The 26,819-nt window shown below is 33.7% G+C and overlaps 1 protein-coding gene across 6 annotated transcripts; it reads left to right on the top strand.

Moving 5' to 3' along the window:
- The first annotated feature begins 328 nt into the window (after positions 1-328).
- LOC127863552 (uncharacterized PE-PGRS family protein PE_PGRS54-like) lies at positions 329-26,819 on the top strand. 6 transcript variants are annotated; one of them, XM_052403109.1, is made up of 8 exons: positions 330-414; positions 764-828; positions 21,537-21,671; positions 22,900-24,301; positions 24,410-24,445; positions 24,482-24,589; positions 24,626-24,673; positions 24,712-26,819. In XM_052403109.1, the coding sequence occupies exons 1-8, from the start codon at positions 405-407 to the stop codon at positions 25,542-25,544; spliced, it is 2,637 nt and encodes an 878-aa protein (XP_052259069.1). In that variant the 5' UTR covers positions 330-404; the 3' UTR covers positions 25,545-26,819. The 6 variants fall into 6 exon arrangements, with proteins under 6 accessions (XP_052259074.1, XP_052259069.1, XP_052259070.1 ...); XM_052403110.1 differs by having other exon boundaries at positions 22,900-24,241; positions 24,422-24,589; XM_052403108.1 differs by having other exon boundaries at positions 24,410-24,589.

Genomic DNA, 26,819 nt, shown 5'->3' with positions numbered 1-26,819 from the left:
ATAGTGTGTTTGGCAGTTGAAGACATCGAAACGAAGCGCCAGAAGGCTCCAGATTGGTCCGAGCCAGCAGAGATTGTTTTGAATGCGCTGATTCGGGATCGCTGGAGCCTTCTATCGGCGAGTATAAGGGGATCAGAGCCGAACAGATTTCGGTTATCGAAGAAAAAAATGGGACGAGGTTGCGAGCAGAATATCATTGTAAGTTATATGTTATTATAGTATCTGCGTTATAGTTTTAATATTTTATTTAATAGCCTATCTTTGAATTTGCTACCGATGTCGTTTTTACTAGCGCCGCATAATACACTATCGACTATGTAAATAAGGGGCATAACCACTCAGCAAATTGTACTTACGGATTTCGGATGTGATTGTGGAATGTGTTTTAGTTTCAAACATGTGTTATGATTTATGGTACAGTTGCACGTTCTTTGTTTCCAAAATTTGTACACATGAATTTTAATTTAAGTATTAATAATGAATATTTGTGCTATCACTGATAAATGTACCATTTAAGAAGGTCTATTGTTTTAGTTTTCATCTCGAACTCTGTTAGATCCGTACCCATGTGTGTTTAATTAGTATCTGTTTACAATCTGCATATTTCCAAATGAACTTTTCATTTACTACAAGTTAACATTGATAACTATTACCCTGAATTTTGTGTATTTAACTTTTCGACAGCCATGATGGTAAACATGAAATGTAATGTGTTTCATAAATACTGCTATACATCATACAATTGTTTTTATTAAACTTTCAGAGAATTTGGGGTCGCAAGAACTAGTGAACAGTGCCGGAAGAAGTACCAAAATTCCAAGGCTCGGTGTAAGTTGTCATATTAAATTACTTTTTTTTGTAATGCTAAAAATCATTTAATTAAATTTGTTGAAAAAATATAAATTAATTGCAAGTAGTTTGTGTTTCAATATAACTACATGTCAAACCTTAAATGTGTTTTCTATGTAATATAATCTCTATGAATACTAACTTATATTGTTTACATTTGTAAAAAAGCTTATGAGCATTTTCATTAGTTAATGTATGTTTTATTGTACTGTATTATTTTGCTGAAATGGGGTTAGAATGTACAGCTACATCACGCATTGTAAACACTTTTCAGGTTTTATCCTTAAATTTATCCTTAATCAGGCCTCTTTCTGCCTATCTCACGGGTCCGATGTTTGGACCCATTCCCCTTGCCAAATATGGATATTTTTTCCCCATTCTCAAAAAAAATCCCAATTAAAAAAAAAAGAAGAAGTGTCTTATGACTTATGATTATTAGACTCTATATCTCAATTTTACTTTTTAAACAACCTACAAAATATATAACCATAATTTATATGATTTTTATCCAAAATGGCTGGAAAACCCCCTGCCCAAATAATGCTTTTGTCGATGAAAATTCTTCCCAATTTGGAAGATTTCGCGACTTGAAAAATCCCCATTTTGCTAGGTACTTTTTCCCCAAATTATTGAATAGACACAAAAGGCCTGTAAATAATAATTTTCTTTGCGTAATTAAAATAGTGTTATAAAAAGGATCTTACACTTGTCAATTCATATGATTATTAATTTAACTCCTCAAGGAAATATGTAGGTAAGCTCACCAAAGGTGCACTAAATAACAATATTCTTGGACTCGTTCACAGAAATATGGTATGAAATTGCAACTCGTATCAGAATCTTTGTTTGTTGTAAATTAAAAATAAAGATCATTAATTTTAGATCGGCTAATGAAGTTGTTCATTTAAGGAAGTATCTATTTCCTTTATGTTAGATACTTTAAATAACTATTTCAATTTTGTTGTTGAGTTCATTTATTCAAGGAATGAGTGCAAATACAAACATTGTATTTCTTGGTAATCAAACAGTATGATTTACCTTATATCGGGTGCCGTTTGTCCAGGTATACAATTTAATCGGGTGCCGATTGTCCGGGTCGACGAATTTATTGGGTGCCGTTTGTCCGGGTCGACAAATTTACTGGGTGCCGTTTGTCCGGGATTGCAAAAAAACACTGGGTGGTGATTGTCCGGGTGCCGTTTGTCCGGATACCAGTGCATACAATTCATTAAGAGTTTATAATTAACTTGCATCGATGGAATTCCAGCTCTTAAAACCATACTGACAATACCATCTGAAAAAGCAAGCACTGTATAATATTTTGTTATTTAATATGCAATTTGTCGTTATTTTTTTTTTCATTTGTGTAGTGATTTTCTAATGCAACTAAGACTTAGAAATACATACCATATACATATGGTAATATAAAATTATTACTGGCATACAGTTGCCCCATCGATAGGGATCTTTTGTAATTTGAAGACTATAAACTTAAATTGAGTGTAAACAGTATACTCATTAGAAAAAAAGTTGAATCATTTAATAATATGCTTAGGTATTAAAATATAATATAATTGAAAATTAATTACGGTTTACTTTATTTGTACACTAGTGATTAGTTCAAATTTACCGGAGATGAACACTGGAGCTTTTGCCATTTGTTTATAATGTAAGGGGAAATTTTTTTAGGCTAGAAATAAATTACCGTAATGACTCTATGTTTTCGGACACTTTTATTTTTCGGACACCCCCTTTTTAGCAAAAAAAATTATTTTTCGTGACTCTTAATTTTCGGACAGTATATTTCACATCGCGTTTTTCTCCATATTTCGGCCCTTTTTTCGTTATCTGATGACACTTTGATCATGGGGTTTTACACCGGGATTAATGTCATAAAACCGGGCATGCCTGAGGAACAACTTTCTTTTGAAAATAAGCGTTATGTTCTATTATGTATTGTTCTATGCCCCATCTCACAAAGATAACTGTAACAAATACTAAGCGTGATGCACCCTATTGCAAGTTTTACGAACAATTGAAGGTGTTTGACAACGACTAATGAACAAACAAAGAATTCATAGTTTGCAAAATTTAAGTTTATTACATTAATTACAGATTCATAGTACTGCAGGGGTTTTTATCTTGTTTTGGGGAAAGGGCCTGGCCTTTTTTGAGGGGAAAAAAATAGCGCGAAAAGCCGGAATTTGGGGGGGGGAAATCATGCGAAACGCCGGATTTTGGGGAAAATAAGGAAAGTCTTAAATAATCACTTTAACATATTTTACTGTTTTTAAAACAAATTCAAGGCAACAGATAATTTAATTATGCAATATTTTGTATTTTCTACACTGGATCAGGTTAACTTATGTATTTAAAGGTTAAAAAAAAAAAAAAATTTTTTTTAGGGGAAAATCATTTTTGAGTGAAAAATTTCTTTCAGAGGGGAAAACAATATCAAGGGGAAAGGGCCGAAATTCAGCAGGTCTTTCGGAAGGAAAAAAAAACCTGAGTAGAGAGTATCTGTACCTCACATGCTCATCTTTGAACTTGTTGGTCAAAGTTTAGAATTGTGGTAACTTTCTGTAAAATAAATTAAGCATTTGAAATTATTTCAAATGCATTGCAAACATATATAAAGGTAATTTATACTATACGGCGTGGTGTGACTATGTTACAAGCAGGGTTGGCACGAAAAAACCTGCCCCCGGGAAAACCTGCCCCCGGGAAAACCCGCCGGGAAAACATAGTTTTTCACACCCCGGGCAATACTCTGAAAGTGGGCAATACTGGGCAATACTATTTTTTCTTCATTAAACATGCAGTTGTAATTGTTTTTTTATCATCCTTACTTCTCTTCTAGCCTCTTTTGTAAAGAAAAAAAGAGTAAGCTGTAATGCTGTAGATCGTTGGCAATAATATTGAAATAGAAGTAACATATTGTCACTGTATGATTTATAAAATTTTACTGCAGACTTCAAAGTGATTGTTGTTTTATTAATTACAATATCTAGTCACAGTTTCTTAACAGGAATCTGTCACTTACTGTAGCAATCAAAGCATGTTTTCACGGTTTATGGCAGGGCCCTAACTGGCACTTATCTGTGTATCTTTTATGGCCCCTAATAAACAGTTAGAGGTCTTTGTCTGGCCCTAATAGGACCCGTATGTGGCACAAATAGGTCCAATGTTTATCTAAGTGGCCCAGTGTTTTTGTTAGTTGTACAAACTGTGTGAGTGTCATAAATGATCACACAAAACTGTGTTGATAATTTAAAACACTAAAATGGGGCATGAGTCTTAATGCAACATGAGACCAACAAAATTATTTGAATGATAACAAAAAGATATCTAATCCATCATGTCTCTACCCATTTCCCTTTTCCTTCATAAATACCATTCTTTTACATATCATATCATATTTGTAGAAAAATTGTGTAAGTGAGTAAATAAAATGTAAATCAGATAAAACACAGATACCAAGTTATACCCAGTATTGTCAATAAAGACCATTAAATTGAATTTCATTCATGTAAAAAAAAAGTATTATTAGGATTCCAAACTTTCCACATGATGTAGTTGGTTAAAATGTAACAAACAGTTTCTAATTATTAATAATAAAAGGATATGTTTTTATAGAGACTAATAATTATACATGTATAGTTTATATAATTGTGTAATATCTTTATTACCCAGTAAAGCCCATCCAAACCATCCGACGCAAACACAAAATGAATTGCACTTTTTTTTTCAGAAAAAAAGTAATTAAGCTAGTTCTTCTTCAATGCTCAGAGCTTTTTATGAGTACATGCATACAGCTCAGAGTTCTTTGTCCATTGTAAAAACTTACACATTTAAATGAACCGTTGACGTGTTTGAAACTTTGGATTAATATTATTATTATGCGAGCACACCATATAACGTGAGTTGGTTCAAATTGCGTATTAGTGATATATTTATGATATGTTTGTGGTTATTTATGCCAGAAGTAGTTTACGTTGCTAATTTTACCGATTAAAGTGCCGCCCGGATTCTGGGCGCTAAACTTTCTATGGTAAATTGTGTTAGAGGTTAATTGCAACTCCCAGTGACCATGAGGGTCAATATAGCTGGGAGTTGGATTATTGCAACTAATATATGTGTCGCGTTCTGAGAAAACTGGGCATAATGCATGTGCGTAAAGTGTCGTCCCAGATTAGCCTGTGCAGTCCGCACAGTCTAATCAGGGACGACACTTTCTGCTTTTATGACATTTTTCGTTTAAATGAAGTCTCTTCTTAGCAAAAATCCAATTTAGGCGGAAAGCACAGGCTAAACCGGGACGGCACTTTAGGCACATGCATGATGCCCAGTTTTCTCAGAACGCGACACATATATGAGCAAGACTGGGCAAGAATTTGTTAATGCACTTTGTTGGCAAAAACAAGTATATACTATATCGTGTAAATACAGTGCAACAAAAAAGGATTAATGGTGGAAATTGAGTATTCCCCATTTTTGTTAAACGATTGAGTACAGAGTGATTTTATTATATACTTGAGATGATGCGAATCTTTGATGTGAAAGTATGGTTGGAAATACCTGTTTACTCCTGTTTTTCTTTTGCTAATATATTTGAAACTTTTTCTGTTCCTATGCAGTGTTTATTATGCGGTTATGACATGTTGAATTGTTTTTGTGTGGTTAGACAGATATATGGTTTTAATTATAGAGATATCAACACAATAACATCTTGTTTGATCGCATGGTTATACATGTAAATATGGAAGGCAAATATGTACTGAATTTCAATAACATCAAGTCAACAATCACATTTTTATACCAAAATGTTGAGTAATTTATGACATAAAGTTACCATCTGATGAGCCACAGATGGGAGTCCTAACATAATGCAGCCTCAGGCAATCTAGAAAGCACAGACACATAATTTAAGATCAACTAAACCTTGGTAAAAGTCCTCAATTTATGAAATGTCCATGTTGGTGGGTTCAGTCATTGTACACATGGGTAATGTGTCCTTGTAAGGAAGTTAATTGAGTTAATTTTGTTTTAAAACATGTTCTTAATTATAAAGATTAAGATTAAATGGTATGTTTCACTTTGAAAAGGACTTTGGTTATAAAAATGTCAATGAAGTGTGTTAAATTAAAATAATCAGTAGGTTGCAGGCTATCTAAATATTCTGGCATTTAAATGTTAGCATTTCCGTGTATGAAATTAAGTAGATTTTCAGATAATTCCCAAGATAGTGAACCACAAGTAGTTCATATCAGCATTTGATTTTGCACCCTACTGTGCCTTGTCTGTGGTCCCTAGAATCACTGGTCCCTATGAAAGCAACAAATCAACAAACAAATCTGTGTATATTAAGCTTCAGCAATGATCTGCTTAATCTCTCTAAAAATGGTCTTATACACTTGGTATTGGTCAGCATTTGTATTACCCTTTTAATTTCCCATGGAAAAACTAGCTTTCATATTCACAAATCAATTTGAAATTAATTACAATATGTGAACATACTTTTAATGGAAATCCATTTTTGTTTGTCAAGCAAAAATAAATTTCCATTGTGAAAAAGTGTGATACAGCCTCAGGGAATACCAACTCTGACTCTGCCTCATAATTGTAAACAAAGTAAAATTTAGAGAAAAAAACAACTAAATGCTGACACAACAATTGTTTATATGTAATTGTTAGGTGCATTGTTTGATTTGATCAGTCAATCAATACAAATAATATATAATATAGTAATACATATATCATCTAATACAGCCCTTTTCTGCCCATTTTTGGAAAAATGAAATTTCGGGATTGGGATTTTTCGCGCAAAATGGCCACTTATTTGGGAAAAACTTATTTAAATATACCGGTAGCTCCTTATTATAATTAAAATTAGAAAAACAAAATGAAATAAATTATAGTTATAATTTGTTAGATGGAATAAAAATTAAATTGAGACATAATAATCATTATAATCACACTTCTTTCTATATATTTTTTTTTTAAGGACCTGTAGATACACCAGGAAAAGGCCTGTCATATAACTTTAGTTTGTGCATTTTAATTTTATGTTATTGTTGTTACAGCAGATCTAGTATAATTACTTATTTATCATGAAATTCAGAATGTTTGAGACACTTTTCAATAGCATTTTTTTATAAGTCATGTTTTTCATATGTATTTTGCCTTATACTTGGTTTATTTGAATTGAAAATATTGATTGCACTTGACAGGATGAAAATTGTGCAGATCTCCAATTAAAACTGCTGAAGGTACCCCTTGCTAATATGTATACACTGTTGTTACATATAGCTTCAATCTTGATAATACATGTAGTTTTAGCTCACCTGAACAAATAGTACACATGGGTAGCTTTTAGGATACTGCATGTTCTATTGTCCATCAGTACTTGCGTCTTTGCATTAACTTTTTTCTAATTTCTTACAGTACATCATAATGTTCTTTTCTTTAACCGCTGGTGAGAATTAAATGAAACATTCTAAGGAATAAACATCAGGCGCCTCATAATCTCTTTCAACTTTATTACAATTATTCCCATCCATTCGCATACTATTAATAAAAGTAAATTAGAGATTTTAGGGCTTATTTGGGGCCGAAATTATTGTATGATGTTCAATAATCAAACATACCACAGGAAACCTTTTTATTTCATTTTTATCTTTACATTACTTTTAAACAGATTATTCACAAAATCTATTATTGAGAAAAGTGATACAAGTGTAGCAACACAGATAAGCTGTGTATTCCAGTTAATACTGCCATATACTGTTCACAGGAACATAATGAATGGTACTTCATCTAATGTTTAAAATTAACATTTGGTGGAAATATAATCACCTTTACTTATAGCAAAAGAAGTATACCCAGTTTTATAAAAGTGATATGGCTAGTTCTTATTTCAATACATTGTATGACTGTGCATAATTGCTGGCATGTTTTAAAATACACATTTTGTTGTGTTTTAGAGCACAAAGTGAATTATTTTATTGTGAAACCAAGCCACATTTATATCTATATATACAAATGTTTTGTTTTTTTTATGAAATACAGTTTGCATTTATAAAAGTGAATTGCACTGTAGAAGCTCCAATTTAAAATACTTCATACACAGAAGAATTAACTATTGCCGGTAATGTAAAATGTATTTGATGTTGAATAGTTTACTACAATACTTTAAAAAAAGTTATTGTCAAAAGTAATGCCTAAAAGGATACCCATCAATAATTAGGCCACAAAAAATGGTCCTACACCAAGAGGTATGAAAGTGTAGGACCCTTCTCTTGTGGGTATTGTTAGAACAACATGTCACCGTGAGAGGAGAAGCCCCAGTTCCCTTTCTTATTGTTTTAACATTATGTTATTAGTTCACTCCTAGGTGTCAATTAAATTGGTGTCAGGTGAGAATATTTAAACCCAGTTTAAATAAAGTGACTTCATTGCAATTCTGCAACCAAACATACACATCATCAAGCAATACTTTGTTTATATATAAGTCTGGTTTTGTTTTGAATTTGTGATATTTGTGATATTTGGATAAAAGGAGTTGTTAGCAGGTTAGTGTAAAGGAGTTGTTAGCAGGTTAGTGTTTCTTCATAATCATGCTAAACTAAAACATATGTTGACATTACAACAATAGTGTTACTTTAGTATAAAGTTTACTTTAACATTGAATTTTTTCAGATCAGATTGAATGTACAGTGATATTTCTCCTAATGTTATAATACAATAAGTCATTATTATAAAGGTTTTACAATTAATAAACATCTTAAGAATGATGTACAAGCAATTGACATCTCGCCAACTGTCAATCAAATCCTTATCTAAATATCGATCGACCAATCAGCCATCGATTAATCGGGCGCTTCAGTTACCAACGAACTGTCCGCCATTTTCTAGACACGCTGAATCTAGATATTCACATTTTTCAACGAGTTTCGTTTGTTTTCCTCTTGAAAAACGAAGATAAAATAGAGTTAAACGGTGTCAATTTGGATTGTGTAACTCGGACAATAGATATCCAAAAAGATTAGTGGGTGACAATTATTAAGTTATAAGTTATTCTGAATACTTGCCATTTGTTTGTTAGCACATATTTGCTTTATGTTGTGTCTTGCAAGAATATAGAAGTCGGTCCCTTTTTGGATTAGTGTGTGTTATTAACAAATTGAGAGAATTACTGACTCTGTCCACATGTCACTCTGTCAAATGTGTCACTGTGCATGGGTTTTTCTAGCCACTTTGAGAAAAAGAGTCTGGTCAAATTGGGATTTTAAAATGTGGGAATTATTTATCAACAAAATGGACCAAATTTTGTATCAACAAATTTTCACACATCAGGGTTTTTCCTGGACATTTATTCAATACAAGACATTAAGTGTATATATATGTATATGATCACAAAACAAAATTAAATCATGTAGCAGCAATAATGTTCAAACATGTTATACAAGATATGATAATATTTGCTTTTTTTTTGACCTTGTGGTTTCCTTTAGATTTAAAAAATAAATAAAATGTATGTGAATTTTTTTCTTTGGTTGTTTGTGATAGGTTTTTAAAGATGAGTTGCATAAAGTGGGTATAAAGCAAACTGGACTCAATGTTTATGAAAGTTTTATGTGTTTCCATTTATGTTCAAATATGTGAAGTGTATCATTGTTGTGAGCTATTTTTCAATTTGCATCTTAAGTTTTAAATAATCGACAAAACAGCTCGTTGTCGGTGTTTGTTTTTCTGTATTTCATGCTGAATATGAAAAATTTCATAAATATAATAATGTAATTAACAGCGTTATTAACCTCTAAATTTTGAGGGTATTTACCCCTAGATTGATGTCTAAGAGAGAGATAGTTTAACATGTAATTGTTGTTTCTCTATTAAGGGTGTCTTTGCATGCCTTTTTCTGTTTAAATTATTTTTTGGGGAAAAAGTGTGGGATTGTTGAGTCGCGAAATCTTCCAAATTGTGAAGAATTTTATCGACAAAAGCACTATTTAGGCAGGGGTTTTTCCAGCCATTTTGGATAATAATCATATAAATTATGGTTACATATTTTGTAGATTTAAAAATTAAATTGTATTTTTTTTTAATGGGATTATTTTGTTCTGAGAATAGGGTAAAAGTATCAGTAGTTGATTAATATGGCATGATAAATATTTGTTGCCAATTAAATTCTTTTTCTCGCAGAAGGTTTTGCCATTTAGTTTGAGCTTTCGGCAATTATGTTTTCTACAAATGTTGTTTGAGTACTTGGTGGGTTATTTGTATTGGTTACAGCTGTAACATGTATGGGTAGACTTTTGATCAATGTGTAGTACATCAGGAAATTGCTTGTTGGTGTTCCGAATATGTAGCATAAATTATCAAAAGAAGTTGTTTATCCTGTAGTCGTACAATTGATCTTCATATTTTATGTTTCGTTCAAGCCAATGTTTATAGAAAAACTTCTTATTGTTAGCAGTTTTGTCCTTATTGTTTCAAAAATTTATTTTGATTTCTAAATTATGAGTACCAAGTAATGTAATATACCAGTCGTGATATTTTAATCAATATAAACTAATAATTGTAAAAAAAATACGGTATTTTAGAATTTTTCTTTTTTCGTCATTCGTGGTTTACAGTCCCTTTAAGTCCTACTAATGGGAACTCCAAAATGTTATTAACTGCAAATACCATACTCTTACCCATCAAGTACATATAGTAATAAGTAAAGCTTTTTGGGAAAAAAATATCCAGGAAGCATAATGATAGGCATTCAAAGCTATTTTACAGAAATGAATACAGTAAGTACAACTGACAGTCTAAACCATGTCAAACTGTTACCTGTTTTACTTGAATGTAGGTAAAAATGCCATAGGTAAAAATGCCAGAGGTAAAAATGCCAGAGGTAAAAATGCCAGATGTAAAGTGGTAAAAATGCCATAGGTAAAAATGCCGGATGTTATACAATTGCATATGCTATGGTTATAAAATAAAGACATTTATTAACATTTATTAACTGTAATGATATCCATATTAAATAATAATTTTTAATTTTATAATTTGCCATTGAACGCGTATTTAAAATAATAATGGTAAATAAAATGGACGCTTGCAAGTATTGTCATTAAATATTTCAAGCGGTAAAAATACTAGACAATGGTAGAGCGTTTACTATTTATTGAAGTTTTTTTAATGTACACAACAATTTAGCAATAAATGAAATCAGTTATTTTGGCAGTAAATCAAATTTTTCCAGTACAGAAGCCAGGTAACTGTGTATTGAGCTAATACGACAGGGATCACATCAGGTTGCTAATACACAGTGTAGACATCCCCTGACTTTGATTGGAGCACAATAAATCCCAATTAGTTAACAGAACAGAACAGCAAGTTTATTTGCATTTAAAGCATATACAGGTAAACATCAAACAACAATAATAATAAATACACAACAACATGCATCAAAATAACACCAACAATATGTTTATGCATTTTGTACAAATATATGACTTTTGTGAGAATGTATGATGTAAGAGAAAGCTCTTTCTGTTTTTACAAAGTTAAGTGATTTTTTTTTAATCCGCAATCGATACAGAAAAAAATGCAGTTAGATATTATGTATAAAACTTTACTGTCTAAACAATCTATATATTATCGGCTCCAAATGTTTCCGTACAATACTCAATATCCTTAAACAATAGTGCTCAAAACTCTGTTTTACTGTATAACATCTGGCATTTTTACTAAGGCATTTTTACCACTTTGCCTCTGGCATTTTTACCTATGGCATTTTTACCTCTGGCATTTTTACCGCATACCGTTTTACTTTGATATTAAATGTTCATGTCTATTCAGAAAAATATCTTTGCTCATTCATTCATTTGAAATGCACTGGGGCTGTAAATTTATGTGCATATCAAGAACAGAACTACCCATGTATCATGCTGATACAGTTATTGGTCTGGATACCTATAATATATAAAACAAGCTGAAGGGGTATATATATATGTACCCCTTCAGCTTGTCTTATCAATATTTTACTGATTATAATACAATTGGGGGGGGGGGGGGGGGGCACAAGCAAATCGATTTGAAGTTGAATCTACATAACTTATGTTGATAAGAGGGAACAAGGCACAAGTGAGCCCTTTATTTTGTTATTTGATACATTGCAATAGGTTGCATTTGGTGTGCCTTTTACATTTATACATACAGGTATTGTTTATTCCAATGGAACATTGCTATTTTAAATGTATCACGACTGAATTATAACATAGCAAAGGTTTACGCTATAATAATATAAATAAGCACATATACATGTAGATACAACTTAAAAATAAACCATTTTTACCCTGGTATAAAGTGATTCATAATTTGCATTTAGGTTCTTTGCAATTCAATTAATTGATGAAAGGTGAGGTTGTTCATTGCATATAGGTAATTAAGGATATTATTGAAATCACAATATTGCAATTGCTTTAAATAACTTAAAACTGGTGCGAAATTGCACATTTAATTTTTTTATTAATTGCAATTATCTATGATATGAGGCTTATAACGACTTATGAAATGCCAAGTTTGTATTTGTGTTTATGTAATTCGAGTCATTTAAAACTAAGGGTTTATTTGTATAAAGAACAGTTTTCAGTTTTTGCATTTCTTGTAAAACAAGATATTTGAATTTATTATAACACATATTAATATTGGTCTGGGGACTTACCCTCCATCAACTATTATTTTCATTTCACAGATACACAGAGTAAAACAGGCTAACGTCTTTTGAGCCAAATATTGTCAATATAAAATTGATCATAAAATCACATCGGGAGTACAGCGGTACATTTCTAGTATGCTATTTTATTTTTTGAAATTAATATTTACATTTAAAATAACTTGATTTCTTAATACACGTACAGCTTGTTGTGCAAATATTCTGCAAAAAAATAGTAATAACCACACAAAAGTTGTCCCCGCGGGCGCGAGAAAAACTACGTAGCAGTAGTAAAATATTTATGAATGAAATGTACAAGAGTATACATTTATGCGTATGCTCACTGACAATAATCAATGGTACTTTAGCGTAGAAAATATTCATTGAAGCTTTTTGCGTTTTCATCAATCAAGTATTGTTCCTCACAATTATATGTTTATACAATTATGACTTTGTTATTTGGAATATTTGCCTTTCTATAGGGAATTACCGTTGTAATAATGTCTTTTGATGCAAACATCTGTATTAAGTTGTTGATTTTCTGCATTAATTACATTAATGTTTTTAGACACATGGCTCTTGTATATAAATGTGATATTGCCATCATGTCCAATTGAATATACAATTATATAATATTATGGATAATAATGAATAATCATAACACAGTTAACAAAAAAAATACAATTATTTTCAACCCCAAAGTTTTCAAAAGATTTGTGTTCATTTAAAAAAAGGGTTAAAAAAAGGGTTTTGTTTAGTGTAAAGGTTACTAAGTTTAGTTCCATAAGCAAAATTTTAATGATATTTATCAAGCTTGGTGGCAAGTATTTTCAAGAGGCCTGGGCTGGACACTGGTCGAATGCTTTTCATTTCCATGTTTATGTTGGTAATCATGACTGTCATACTGATACTTTTAAAAATTAATTACAAAGTAATACGTTATTTTGGATGGACATTTAAAATTGCAATTTAAATTACAAAATAGTATATTAAATCACCTAGATTTATTGAAAAATCACATGCTTCATAAAGTTCATTTGTAAAAGGCATAACCATTTATTACTTTTGAGGGGGCATATTGATTACATAAACCACATAATTAGATAATTAAAAAAAAAATCTTGTAAGAAGTTCCGGGATATTCATCAAGTGATAGCTTAACACACGTTTTGCTTCTATACCATATCAGAAACATAACTTTTATTATTATACCCCCAGTACCATTGGTAATGGGGGCTATATAGGAGTCACTTTGTCTGTCTGTCGGTCTGTCTGTCCCGCTTGTCCGGGCAATAACTATGTCGTTCATCAAGGGATTTTGAAATCATTTTGCACATATGTTCACCATCATTGGACGGTGTGTCGCGCGAAAGAATTACGTCAATATCTCCAAGGTCAAGGTCACACTTTGAGGTCAAAGGTCAAAAATGGCCATAAATGAGCTTGTCCGGGCCATAACTATGTTGTTCATCAAGGGATTTTGAAATCATTTGGCACATTTGTTCACCATCATTGGACAGTGTGTCGCGCGAAAGAATTACGTCAATATCTCCAAGGTCAAGGTCACACTTTGAGGTCAAAGGTCACAAATGGCCATAAATGAGCTTGTCCGGGCCATAACTATGTTGATCATCAAGGGATTTTGAAATCATTTGGCACTTATGTTCACCATCATTGGACAGTGTGTCGCGCGAAAGAATTACGTCAATATCTCCAAGGTCAAGGTCACACTTTGAGGTCAAAGATCAAAAATGGCCATAAATGAGCTTGTCCCGGCCATAACTATGTCGTTCATCAAGGGATTTTGAAATCATTTGGCACATATGTTCACCATCATTGGACGGTGTGTCGCGCGAAAGAATTACGTCAATATCTCCAAGGTCAAGGTCACACTTTGAGGTCAAAGGTCAAAAATGGCAATAAATGACCTTGTCTGGGCCTTAGCTATGTTGTTCATTGCCATAAATAAGCTTCTCTTGTTTTGTGAGACAGCATGCAAAATATTCTGTGTCAATGCAGAATGTGGGGGTATACGTCACGTCAGTGACAAAGCTCTAGTTATATAATATTGTCAATGGGACACAGTAATATTAATTTCTATATGGATGAAATGTATATGAAGTGCTGCATGTACACTTCTGATAATGGTTGTGTTAAAGCGGAAATTCAATGTTTTGGTAAATTGAGCAAAAATTGAAAAAAAAAATGTTTGAAATATGCACATTTTATTTGTAGTTATGATATTTGCGAGGAAACAGTAATACTGAACATTTATCATGCTATACAATATCCATTATATGCACATTTTCGTTGTAGTTATGATATTTGCGAGGAAACAGTAATACTAAACATTAATCATGCTATACAATATCCATTATATGACAATTTCAAAAAACTGAAAATTTTAAAGTTCTGTTGTTATTGTTATATTTTGTGACATTGGTCAGTGGTTCGATTTATTTTTTTTATTTTTTTATTAGCTCGACTTTTTATATATAGTGGAGCTATGGACCTATTCACCCCGGTGTCGGCATTAGCGTGAGCGTGAGCGTTGGAATGTTAAAGTTTGTGTACCACCTCAAATATTTTCTATGTCCATTGACATATTGCTTTTATATTTTGCATACTTCTTTACCAACATGACCCCAATCTATAAACAAGAGCAGACAACTGTAAAAAGCATTTTGTAAGAATTATGGCCCCTTTTTCCTCTAAGAATATGCATATTATTGATAAATCTTTGTTAAAGTTTGCATACAAACTCAAATATTTTCTTTGTCCCTTGACATATTGCTTTCATATTTTGCATACTTCTTGACCAACATGACCCCAACCTTTAAACAAGAGCAGGCAACTGTAACAATCATTTTTTAAGAATTATGGCCCCTTTTTATGTCCCCCAGTCTATACTGGGGGGCATATTGTTTTTTCCCTGTCTGTTTGTTTGTTGGTTTGCACATATAATATTCAGGCCATAACCTTTGTTAAAGTTACGTACCACCGCAAATATTTTCTATGTCCCTTGACATATTGCTTTCATATTTTGAATACTTCTTTACCAACATGAACCAGATCTATAAACAAGAGCAGACAGCTGTAACAACCATTTTGTAAGAATTATGTTCCATTTTTATACTTAAAACATTGAAAATTTGGTTTTGTGATTAGGTCTACTTCATTCCTAAAGTATCAAAGCTATTGCTTTCTTACTTGCAACACTTACTTACTTTAATATGGGCACTGTGCAGGCAAAGTTGTGTGACTCTGAATGGCATTATGTCAGAATTATGGCCCCTTTTATATTTAGAAAATTGAAAATTTGGTAAGTTTTGATTTTTGTTCCACTTAACTCCTAAACTATCATAGCTATTGCTTTCAGAATTGGAACACTTGCTAATTATCATAAGGGGACTGAACAGGAAAAGTTGCATAACTCTGGTTGGCATGTTGATGGAATTATGGCCCTTTTTTGACTTAGTAACTTTGAATATTTTGTTAAATTTTGTGTTTAGATCCACTTTACTTCTAAAGTATCAAGTCTTTGGCTTTTAAACTATCACCTTACTATCTTATTAGTTCTTTTATGTCTTGACAAATGTTCAATAGGTTGTGGAAAATATACCTCTATAAATGTACAACTTCTTTAAAACATAAGCAATCATGCAATATGTTTCATTTATGCTCCTCTTCCAGTTAGAATATGACTATATTACCTTGACCTTATTGACCCATGATGGCTTACGTAAAACTGTAAAGCACTCAAATAGTCGAGCGCGCTGTCTTCTGACAGCTCTTGTTCTTGTTTTATACTTGAGCTTTTTTGGTCCGATGTTTGTATATATCAATTTAAAGCATATAATGACGACTTCAAAACATGCCAAAATCTGTGAACAAGTCCCATTAACCTTTTGACTTCAATTGACATTTATGTAAGTAATTTCATCAATATGTAGTTCTTCATTTATTTAATTAGCTAAAAGTGCATATTGGATTGATAAATGATTATATAACACATGTCAGAAAAAGACTGTCATTCCCCTAACTAATGGGCAGTCATTTTACCGTTTAAATAATTAATGCTTTAAAAACAAACTGTGGACAAGTCTTATTTTCCCTTCAGGATGTCATACGGTTTAGTACTCTTTGACTGTGATGGAACAACGGCCGTTGTTCAAAGGCGTCAACTTCAAGATGATGCAACTGTGGGACAGCGATGTCATCTGAAAGCAGCTGGGAACCACCTTTGTGAAATCTTACAGCTTACAGGTGGGTTCTCAGTCCCTGCTTGTCATTCATTCAGGATAGAAGTGGTACAATGTATGAATACAGCAATGTGCATGCTTCCATTTAGGCATTTCTACCGACCCTTCTCTATCTTCTTTAATTGATGGTAGTTATCATTCTGTCTAGCGGAAATGTATTTTGCAAATTTGCAAAACTTGCAAATTAAAAAAAATCGAGCAGGACTCAGTTTTAACAATGTATAAGTTTGTTTTTTGTTGTTTTTTTTTCACAGAATAAGAAGTCTTTGGAGTCAAATTATTGGTTTCTATAAGTTGATTAAGGATTGGGAAAATATAAAAAATCAACCAAAATATAGAATATCAACTGAAAAGGTTGGCTATCTTCCAGAACAAATGAATATAATACAGATACTGATATTTTCCAATAGTACAATATTAATAACGATGCAAATATCAATACTTTACCACATCAATTAAAGAGAATCTACTATTAATTGATTTTGTCTTAATAATAATAAAATGTACATATTTATGAATGATTATGTAGAAAACAAGTCATGTCATGTTAGAAAAAACCCTTGTCACATCATGTTATAGATTAGAGGATGATAAAGGGTGGGGGCTTCAGTGCATCTCAGACATTTCTGTTTCATACATTTTAAAGAAATAATTCCATGGATCCATCTTAATTTTAGACTTACGACAAAACATGCAAACATCTGTGAACAAGTCCCTTATTAAGGGAGATTATGATTATGCCTTGCGCAATAACTAAGCTGTGCTGATAGATTCATTATACCAATATGTGAAGATAATTATACCCCCACAAACAAAGTTTAGGGGGGTATATAGGAGGGTGAGATTGTCGTCTGTCGGTCGGTCCGTATTAAGTGTCCGCTCTCTAATGCGAGTTGTTTTCATCCGATCTTCACCAAACTTGGTCAGAAGTTGTATCTAGATGATGTCTAGGTCAAGTTCGAATATGGGTCATTCTGGGTCAAAAACTAGGTCACGGGGTCAATAAGTGCGTATTCGGTGTCAATGCGGCGTGTGGGGGTATTTGCATCTTAGTGACAAAGCTCTAGTTAATCATTTATTATGCTTGCCCGCTTCGTCTGTCCGTGCATCCGTCTGTCTGTCCGTCTGTCTGTCCTTCGGCACAATTTTTGTCCCGGCTATTTCTCAGCAACTAATGACCGGAATTCAATGAAACTTTACGGGAAGCTTCACTACCAAGAGGAGATGTGCAGATTATCAGCCAGTTCTGGTCGGATGATTTTTCACAGAGTTATGGCCCTTTGCAATTTTCCATTAACTGTACATATAGTGCAATTCTTGTCCGGGCTATTTCTCAGCAACTAATGACCGGAATTCAATGAAACATTATGGGAAGCTTCACTACCAAGAGGATATGTGCATAATTTCAGCCGATTATGGTCGGATGATTTTTCACAGTGGTCCTTTGAAATTTTCTATAAACTGTACATATAGTGCAATTATTGTCCGGGCTATATCTCCCCAACTACTGACTGGAATTCAATGAAGCTTTATGGGAAGCTTAACTACCTTGAGCAGATGCGCATGTTATTAGTGGGTTCTGGTCAGATGATTTATTTAGAGAGTTATGGTCCTTTGAAATTTTTAAGTTGCTAAACCATCCATCGTATTATTTTGTCCAAAGTTATGCCCCTCAAGACGTTTCTTTAATCTGAATATATAGTGAAATATTGTGACCAAAAAAATACTTTGGAGAGCATCACCCGTCTCAGTCGGTTTCTTGTTTATCCATGTTTGTCATGTTTATTACTGTTTTACATAATCACATTAATCATTCAAAGCATGGCGTAAAAAAAATATTATATTATTTTAGACACAAAGGATGCACTAGACCAATGGGAGCGAGTGTGGTCAACAACATCAAGGAGCAAGATGATTGACCAAAAGAGGGACAGTGGAGAAACTAGTGGATTTCTTGACCAGCAGGTACATTGTGTTATCATTATTTTGTATAACATTGCAGCTATTGGGCAGAAAAAGATATTTATATTAATGTTTTTATGCCCGGCCATTAAACCAAAAATGGTGATGAGGAACTAAGAAATACCCCTGTCCGTCCACGTGTTTCTCCCTGCGTCCAATTGTCCGAACTTTCGAATGACCATAACTTGAAAAGTAATATTGACTTGAAACGTCATAAGCTGAAAGATATCATTGAGTGGAAGTACACAGCAAATGTGTATTTTTGTAGTTTTTTTTTACATTAGATTCATTAGGATGTCTTGGTCAGTTTAGAGTTGTACCCTTAAATTGATACAACCTGAAGAATATTTTCAATCGGCAGTGGATTTCAATTCATTGCATTTTCTTGTTATCATCTTGAAACCCTCACATAAAATGGTTTTTACCAAACCATTCTAAAAAATTTACTTGGCTATGGGGAATGATTATATGCGAAAAGCCGTATAGTTATAACGGTGCATATCAAATTGTGTGTCAAATTGAATTTTAAATTTCTTCATGCATAAAGGTTAGTGCCAGTTTAATATTGTAAAGCTACATGTACATTTGTGTGTCACATATGTGAACTGCCCATTCTGGGAGACATTACTTGTCTATGATGGCCTTTTGTTATACAACATGTTCTGTCTTTTTTTCTTTCAGAATCTTCCACCATTTGTTCTTTTGGACCCAGTAACTGTTGTAACCGACTCGGTTGTTCCCGAGCACTCTGGGAAACGTAAGAAGTAATCTCCAAAACAACAAATCAGAAAACGAAAGGTTTGCACATGATTGCACATTAATTGTTTCCATACGCCGATAACAAAACCACATGGCGTCCACTGTACTTCCTAAAAATTGGTCATACACCGAAAATAGCAACCCGTGATGTAAGCTGTAGGTTAAAATTACGCTTCAATCAATACTGCTTTCTGCAGACTCAATGTGTTTTGCACACGTCTCGATCAGTCTTAACTCCGCCTCCTTTCCAATACGATTGGCGCAGGCTCACAGTAGACACTTGTGTATTAAAACCAACTTAATTACATGAACATAACATTTGTATATATGTTTAGGTTCTAGTTAAATCCTATTGGCAATTCTAGCCTTTTTTACAAAATGATTTTAACTCAATTAATTTTATATGCCCAAAAAACACTTTTTCCCTTGAAATTGTCTATAAAGTCAAACTCAGCTTTCCTTTCATCTGCCATTTTGATAACTATTATAAAAGCCGACAAGAAGAATAATAACCCGAAAGAGAATTGGGGATGTTTAAAAGCCGGTCGTCTAACTTATCAGAATGCTGTTACGTAAATTTTTTTTTGATCATTATTACTTTTGTTAATAATAACATCAATTATCATTTTTATTAATTAATTGTATTTTTTTTTTCATATTTTCCATAAGCTTCATCTTAAATTTTATAGTATGACATGCAAAAGTAGATCTTGCGGACTCCCATGTAACAACGCTACTCCGTATAATAGACTATTTATGATGCTATTTTTAATATAAATTTATTTTTACTAAACACCGATTTGTTTTGTTTAACCTTGATATCATTATTTCGGATGGCTTTTTTGGACAAAATGTCGATACATTTTTGTAGAATTTCCGTACTGGTATGTTGAAAACTCATTACAATAAGGGGATTGCGTATTGTTGCAGCACTAGCATATAGGGATCGGACTGTCTGTCCGTCTGAAATTCCGTCACACTTTGCGTTTCGGTTTCGAAAAATGTGGAAAAACACTTTGCGTTTAGGTTTAGAAAAATGTGGAAAAGGGGGCATATGTCATCCTATGGTGACAAGCCTTGTTTATTTATTGTATTTGCTGTTCAGAAGGCATAGAGATATTGTTTTGGCATTATGTGTCTGTTATTCTGTGGTCCGTCACACTTTTGTATTTCTGGAGCTATTTTAAGTAATTCAGGATTTGAATTTTATGGAATTTAAAAAAAATAAAGGGGTAATTATTATGTGTGGAATGTTTGAAAATGCACATTGAAGATCCATCAGATTGACTAAGACTACTAAGTAACACAGAGCTTTAGTTAATTAATTTAATGAAATTGAGCTATGCTCATAATATTCTGGTCAGGGTATGTCAATACTTGGAATTTGCTTGTTTTACATAGAATTTTGAGTTGTAAGTGAAGACCATTACTAAAAAAAAATAGCTTCACTTGATTTAAAAGTGGAGTTTTGTTTTGACAGTCTGCATTGGGTAACCTTTTTGTTGAAGTCAATTCTCAGACTTTTTTGGTTCAAATTTAGTATGCATGTTTACTATTAACACAGGAGCACAGTTCACAATGGGCAGATAAGCCTAAATTTATTTTTGTTGTAGTAATGACCCTTCGACTTAGAAACTTCATTTTTGATTTACCTTTTTGTTAAGGTCATTTTCTAAAAAACTGTCAAGGGTATTTGGTTTAAATTTTGCATGTTAACTGTCACAAATGGAACCCATTTTAGCAGGGCAGATAACCCTATATATAATTTTGTCAAAGGAATGCCCAATTTTTAACATGCAGTAAATTGTGGACGAGCATATTGTGTTGACTTTGTCTGTAAATGTGCATGTGTGGTGGAGGGCGTAAAGCTCTCACACCAATATCAGTCCCTGTATTGTTCTGAAAGCCATGCACCTATGTTTACTGTCAATATTAAAATCATCTTCAAAAAATATGATATGAACCATTTTCACTTTAAATTATGTTTCTTATAGAATGAAAAAATCCCTAACCCAAGACCCAAGAAAGTGACCCCTAAACCGAAAGCTGCATCGACTCCGAAGGCAACTCGAAAAGGGGCATCACATCCACAAGATGCCTCAACTCCGAAAGAGGCAACAATATTATTGGTAAGTGCAAGCATATGGTTAAGTGGGGGTGGTGGGGGTTGGCATCAGATATAAAATATTGAAAGAGTAATATTCACTTTTATGTTTACCTTAAGCAGGGTTCATACAGACCTTAAAAAGTGCCTAAAAACAATCTGGAGTGCTTAAAAGAGCTTATTTTCAAAGATTGCCTAGAAAAGTGCTTCGTAAGTCATTTAATTTGGTTAGAAAGGTGCTTTAACACAATTAAAAGTGTTGAAACCATATTCATTCTTTCCAAGCTTTCAGCTCATTTTGTGCATATCGATCCGATGATATTGATTGCTCCTCCTTTCTGAGGAGATACCCACTGTTTGTTTAAAGTCGTTCTGGTACTTGTTTTGACGGGAATTATGCAGCTGATGCTTCATAATTAAATAAGCACAACTATGTTTAATGACATTGAGTTGTTATGTATGTTCAAATACATCTTTGTAAGCATTGTCATAAAAAGTACTTAAAGACATTTCAAAGTTGCAAATAGGAAAAGTGCTTGAATTTCACTTTTTTTACCTTGAAAAGTGCTTAAAAAGTGCTTAAATTCCATTTGGAAATGTTTGTATGAACCCTGTTTAGGTGAACATGAGCTCACGGTTATTGTTGTCAGTATGTCTGGTTTATATTAATTGTTAGAAATAAAGAATGTGAACAATCACAATGTTGCAAACCATATATATTGATCTATAATGTATACTTGTTTTGTTTACTGTTTGTTCGAGGTAAAATGTTTCTTAGAATATGGACCTTTTTATGTTGTAAAAGTTAGTCTCCACAAGGGAGTAATGTGTTCTCCATATCTATATAGTAAAAAATTATAATATAGTAAAAAATATCCTAAACCACAAGGGCTAGAGAATAAATATTTTGCATGAAATATTATCTGGTGAAAGGTTACCAAGATTGTACATGCTGTGCCTTTTTTGTCAAAATTAGCCCTGCCCATTTGTTTTTCTTTAATGTATACATTTCAATCACAAGGCCTAGAGAATAAATATTTTGCATTGGAACTTTGTGTAGGGCACCTTTTCTTATGGTCTTGCAGTCCAAATTCTCATGAAAAAGTATACGAGTCCCTGTGAGATTTTAATTTTAGATTGGTTTGAATTAAGGTTATTGGCCAAGGACCGTCAGGGGCATCTTGTTAACAAATTAAAATGAAAGTTGTAAAACAGTTTAAATCGAAGCTTAAGATATACATGTTTGATTTCAGGGCTCCAATGGAAGACAATTGAATGTCCTGAGTCAAACAGACGTCTACAACGGCCCAGGTGCAAAACCTAACCGAGCCCCTGTCCATGTGGCTGACCTGAGCCAGGACCAACAGGAGCTGTTGGCAAGTCATATCAACAGCCAACATTGCCACAAAGCAACGATGACTGAGCCTGCAATGACTTTTCTTACTGCAGAAGAGGTAGCAGGCTACGTTTGCATAAACTATGTGGGTAAAAAGCTTGATGGTTTTGAAAAGAAACTTGACTCATTTGAGAGTGTAGTACGAAGTGTTGAGAAACAGTTACGAAGGTTGGTGGCCTGTGAAGTTCTAGAGGCTGTTTCTGGTGATGTAACTGTTCCTGATGCGTTTGATGTCAATGATGCGCCTGTCAGTGCTTGTGACGTAAATGATAATTCTGTTGTGTCTTTAAGTGATGCTGTTTGTCATGATGTTGTGTCTATTGGGCATGACAGTATTTGTTTGTCTGGCGGCAGTGTTGTTAGTAATGGTGTCATGACTGTAGCTGGGTGTGAAACTAGTTGTAGAGCAAATCCAGATGCATCTATTGCTGGCAGTCTTGTAGGTCATGATAGTTTGTATGTAGCAGGTGGGTTTGCAGGGTATCATAGTGTGTCTGAAGCAGGTGGGTTTGCAGGTCGAGATGGTCTGTCCATTGGAGGTGGTGTTATAGGTACAGGTGGTTTTTCTGTAGGAGGTAGTGTTGTTGGTCGAGATGGTCTGTCCATAGGAGGTGGTGTTGTAGATACAGGTGTTTTTTCTTTAGTTGGTGGTGTTGTAGGTGGAGATGGTCTGTCCATAGGAGGTGGTGTTGTAGGTACAGGTGGTTTTTCTGTAGGAGATGGTGTTGTAGGTCGAGATGGTCTGTCCATGAAAGGTGGTGTTGTAGGTACAGGTGGTTTTTCTGTGGGAGGTGGTGTTGTAGGTGGAGATGATCTGTCCATAGGAGGTGGTGTTGTAGGTACAGGTGGTTTGTCTGTAGGAGGTGGTGTTGTAGGAAGAACTGAATTGTCTGCAGGAGGTGCAGTTGTAGGTAGAAATGGTTTGTCTGCAGAAGGTGGAGTTGAAGGTCGAGATGGTCTGTCCATAGGAGGTGGTGTTGTAGGTACAGGTGGTTTGTCTGTAGGAGGTGGTGTTGTAGGTAGAACTGGTTTGTCTGCAGGAGGTGCAGTTGTAGGTCGAGATGGTCTGTCCATAGGAGGTGGTGTTGTAGGTACAGGTGGTTTTTCTGTAGGAGGTGGTGGTGTAGGTAGAAATGGTTTGTCTTCAGGGGATGGAGTTGTAGGTAGAAATGGTTTGTCTGCAGGAGATGGAGTTGTAGGTAGAAATGGTTTGTCTGCAAGAGGTGGAGTTGTAGATAGAAATGGTTTGTCTTCAGGAGGTGGAGTTGTAAGTAGAAATGGTTTGTCTGCAGGAGGTGGAGTTGTAGGTAGAAATGGTTTGTCTTCAGGAGATAGAGTTGTAGGTAGAAATGGTTTGTGTGCAGGAGGTGGAGTTGTAGGTAGAAATGGTTTGTCTGCAGGAGGTGGAGTTGTAGATAGAAATGGTTTGTCTGCAGGAGATGGAGTTGTAGGTAGAAATGGTTTGTCTGCAGGAGATGGAGTTGTAGGTAGAAATGGTTTGTCTGCAGGAGATGGAGTTGTAGGTAGAAATGGTTTGTCTGCAGGAGGTGCAGTTGTACGTAGAAATGGTTTGTCTGCAGGAGGTGGAGTTGTAGGTAGAAATGGTTTGTCTTCAGGAGATGGAGTTGTAGGTAGAAATGGTTTGTTTCTTCAGGAGGTGGAGTTGTAGGTAGAAATGGTTTGTCTTCAGGAGGTGGAGTTGTAGGTAGAAATGGTTTGTCTTCAGGAGATGGAGTTGTAAGTAGAAATGGTTTGTCTGCAGGAGATGGAGTTGTAGGTAGAAATGGTTTGTCTGCAGGAGGTGGTGTGGTGGGTCATGATGGTTTAGCTGTAGGCCATGTCATGGAAGGTCAAGATGTTTTTTATGTTGGAGGTGGTCCAGTTGGTTTGGATGTTAATTCTGTTGGAAATGGTGATATTCGATGGGGCGTCAGGTCAAGAAGTGGTTTTTCTGATCTAGATGTTGTTAATAATGGTCGTCTCTTTGATAATGTAAGTGTTATGATTTCCCCGCATGTTGGATATGGTGAAAGGGATAGGGAATTAAACAGTGGATTTATTGTGTATGAAAATAGTAGGGATGATGATATGGATGATGATTTGGGTGGTGAAAGGGTTGTGTCTGCTGATAGGGTCCCTTTGAGGTCAAGGTTTGAGCAGCTTCCAGTGGTTATAAGGTCATATATTGATATGCAGTCTGTTTCAAAAAATGCGCCTGTGATGCTTCATCCAGACATTTTAGATAGTTTGATTACTCAACATGACGGGAACATATCAAGATTTGTGTGGGATTTGACTAAACTTTTGTATTCAAATGAAGAAATGATAGATAGCTCATTCAATGGCAAGGGAACAAGAAAAGCATTGTCGGCGAGAAGAAAATCGCTTATTCTAAATGGAGCGCAACAGGCATTTCCTGGAGTTGGAAAATGCACCCAGTATATTGCCACCGTCATCAACAATGGGTTTAAAAATAAAAGAACCTATCAGAAAAAGAACTAAAGAAGAAACTTTGGGAACTCATTACCAGTAATGAATAGAGCACAGTAAGAATTTAGCTATGCTTTAACAATATGTGTTGTGAAAAGTGATTTGTACCAGTAAAACATTGTACGAAATTGTCATTTTTTTTGAGGATTAATTGGGCTTTAATTTAATTTTGATACTCTTCATTTAAAAGTATGGCATTGTTTAAAGTTTAGTTTACAATAACCAGGTCCTTTTTGTTGTATTTTATTGTCATTAATTTTTTCAGTCAAAGAATACACGAGTCTGTCTTGTATCCTGGTTTTATGTTTGCTTTATTAATTATATTACATATAAAGTAAAGTAGTTATCCTATCTACAAAAAATAACCGGTTTTCCACTTGAATGCCAGGTGTAACGTTTTGGTTCTGGGTGACCATATTGCACGAATCGAGTATGGACTTTATTTGATTCCTGCTGTTTATGTGTGTATCTTTTTAACCATAATTTGTCTTGATTTGGGTTGAGTATTGTATTAAAAGCATCTCCTATTATATAAGTTTTATCCATATTTTGCAGAAGATGTTTTTCCAGTTTCAAAAAAACTTGTTTCATCTTTGTTTGGTCCATATATATTTATTAAGGTGATTTTTTGATTATTAATAATAACATCAATTGTGCATAATCTACCCGGTACTCTTTCTTTAAAATCGCCTATACTTACATTATCTTTTATTAAAATTCCTAAACCTTCACTATTTGATTTTTTCCCACTGTAAAAACATATTCCACTTCATTCTGATTGCCATTTCTTTTTGATAGCTCAAGACAAGCTCAATCTTTGACATGTATCATGAAGTAAACACACTGTTTAATTATTTTCTTCAAACCATTTGAATATACTTTGCATTTTATTATCATTGTTGAGACCACTTACATTTAAAGAACATATTTGTTCATACATTTTTATCTTCAAAAGGCTTTATTTATGTCTAATTGAAAAGTGCTGAATCTTGCCTATGAAATTTATAAGAATACATATTTATAACATCAATGAGGCTTATGAGTTATGAGCCTCTTCGTCGACTTAAACCAGGTTATAGATCTAGACCAAAGTTAAGTCAAATTACACTGAAACCTTTGTCGCATGGTAGTGCAATGTTAAATAACATACATATAGATATGAACACTTTTGCCATTTGTTGTCTCTTGTCTATGTTTTGCATGCAATATTATGCTTCATTTGTTTGTTATTGTTTGTTATTGATGGATGTGAAACCAGAGAAATAAATATGCAATAAGCTCAGATAA

This window comes from Dreissena polymorpha, unplaced genomic scaffold (assembly GCF_020536995.1).
Source record: "Dreissena polymorpha isolate Duluth1 unplaced genomic scaffold, UMN_Dpol_1.0 chrUn015, whole genome shotgun sequence".
NCBI classification, from domain to species: Eukaryota; Metazoa; Mollusca; class Bivalvia; order Myida; family Dreissenidae; genus Dreissena; species Dreissena polymorpha.
The sequence above is the reverse complement of the archived record's forward strand: the minus strand, read 5'-3'. Positions and strand labels throughout refer to the sequence as shown.

Bases quoted from the DNA above. Each gene is read 5' to 3' on its own strand.
- LOC127863552 (XM_052403108.1), top strand. The intron at 829-21,536 runs GTAAGTTGTCAT...TGTTTCTTATAG, and splicing joins CCAAAATTCCAAGGCTCGGT to AATGAAAAAATCCCTAACCC. The intron at 24,674-24,711 runs GTAGAAATGGTT...GTGGAGTTGTAG, and splicing joins TTCAGGAGATGGAGTTGTAG to GTAGAAATGGTTTGTCTTCA.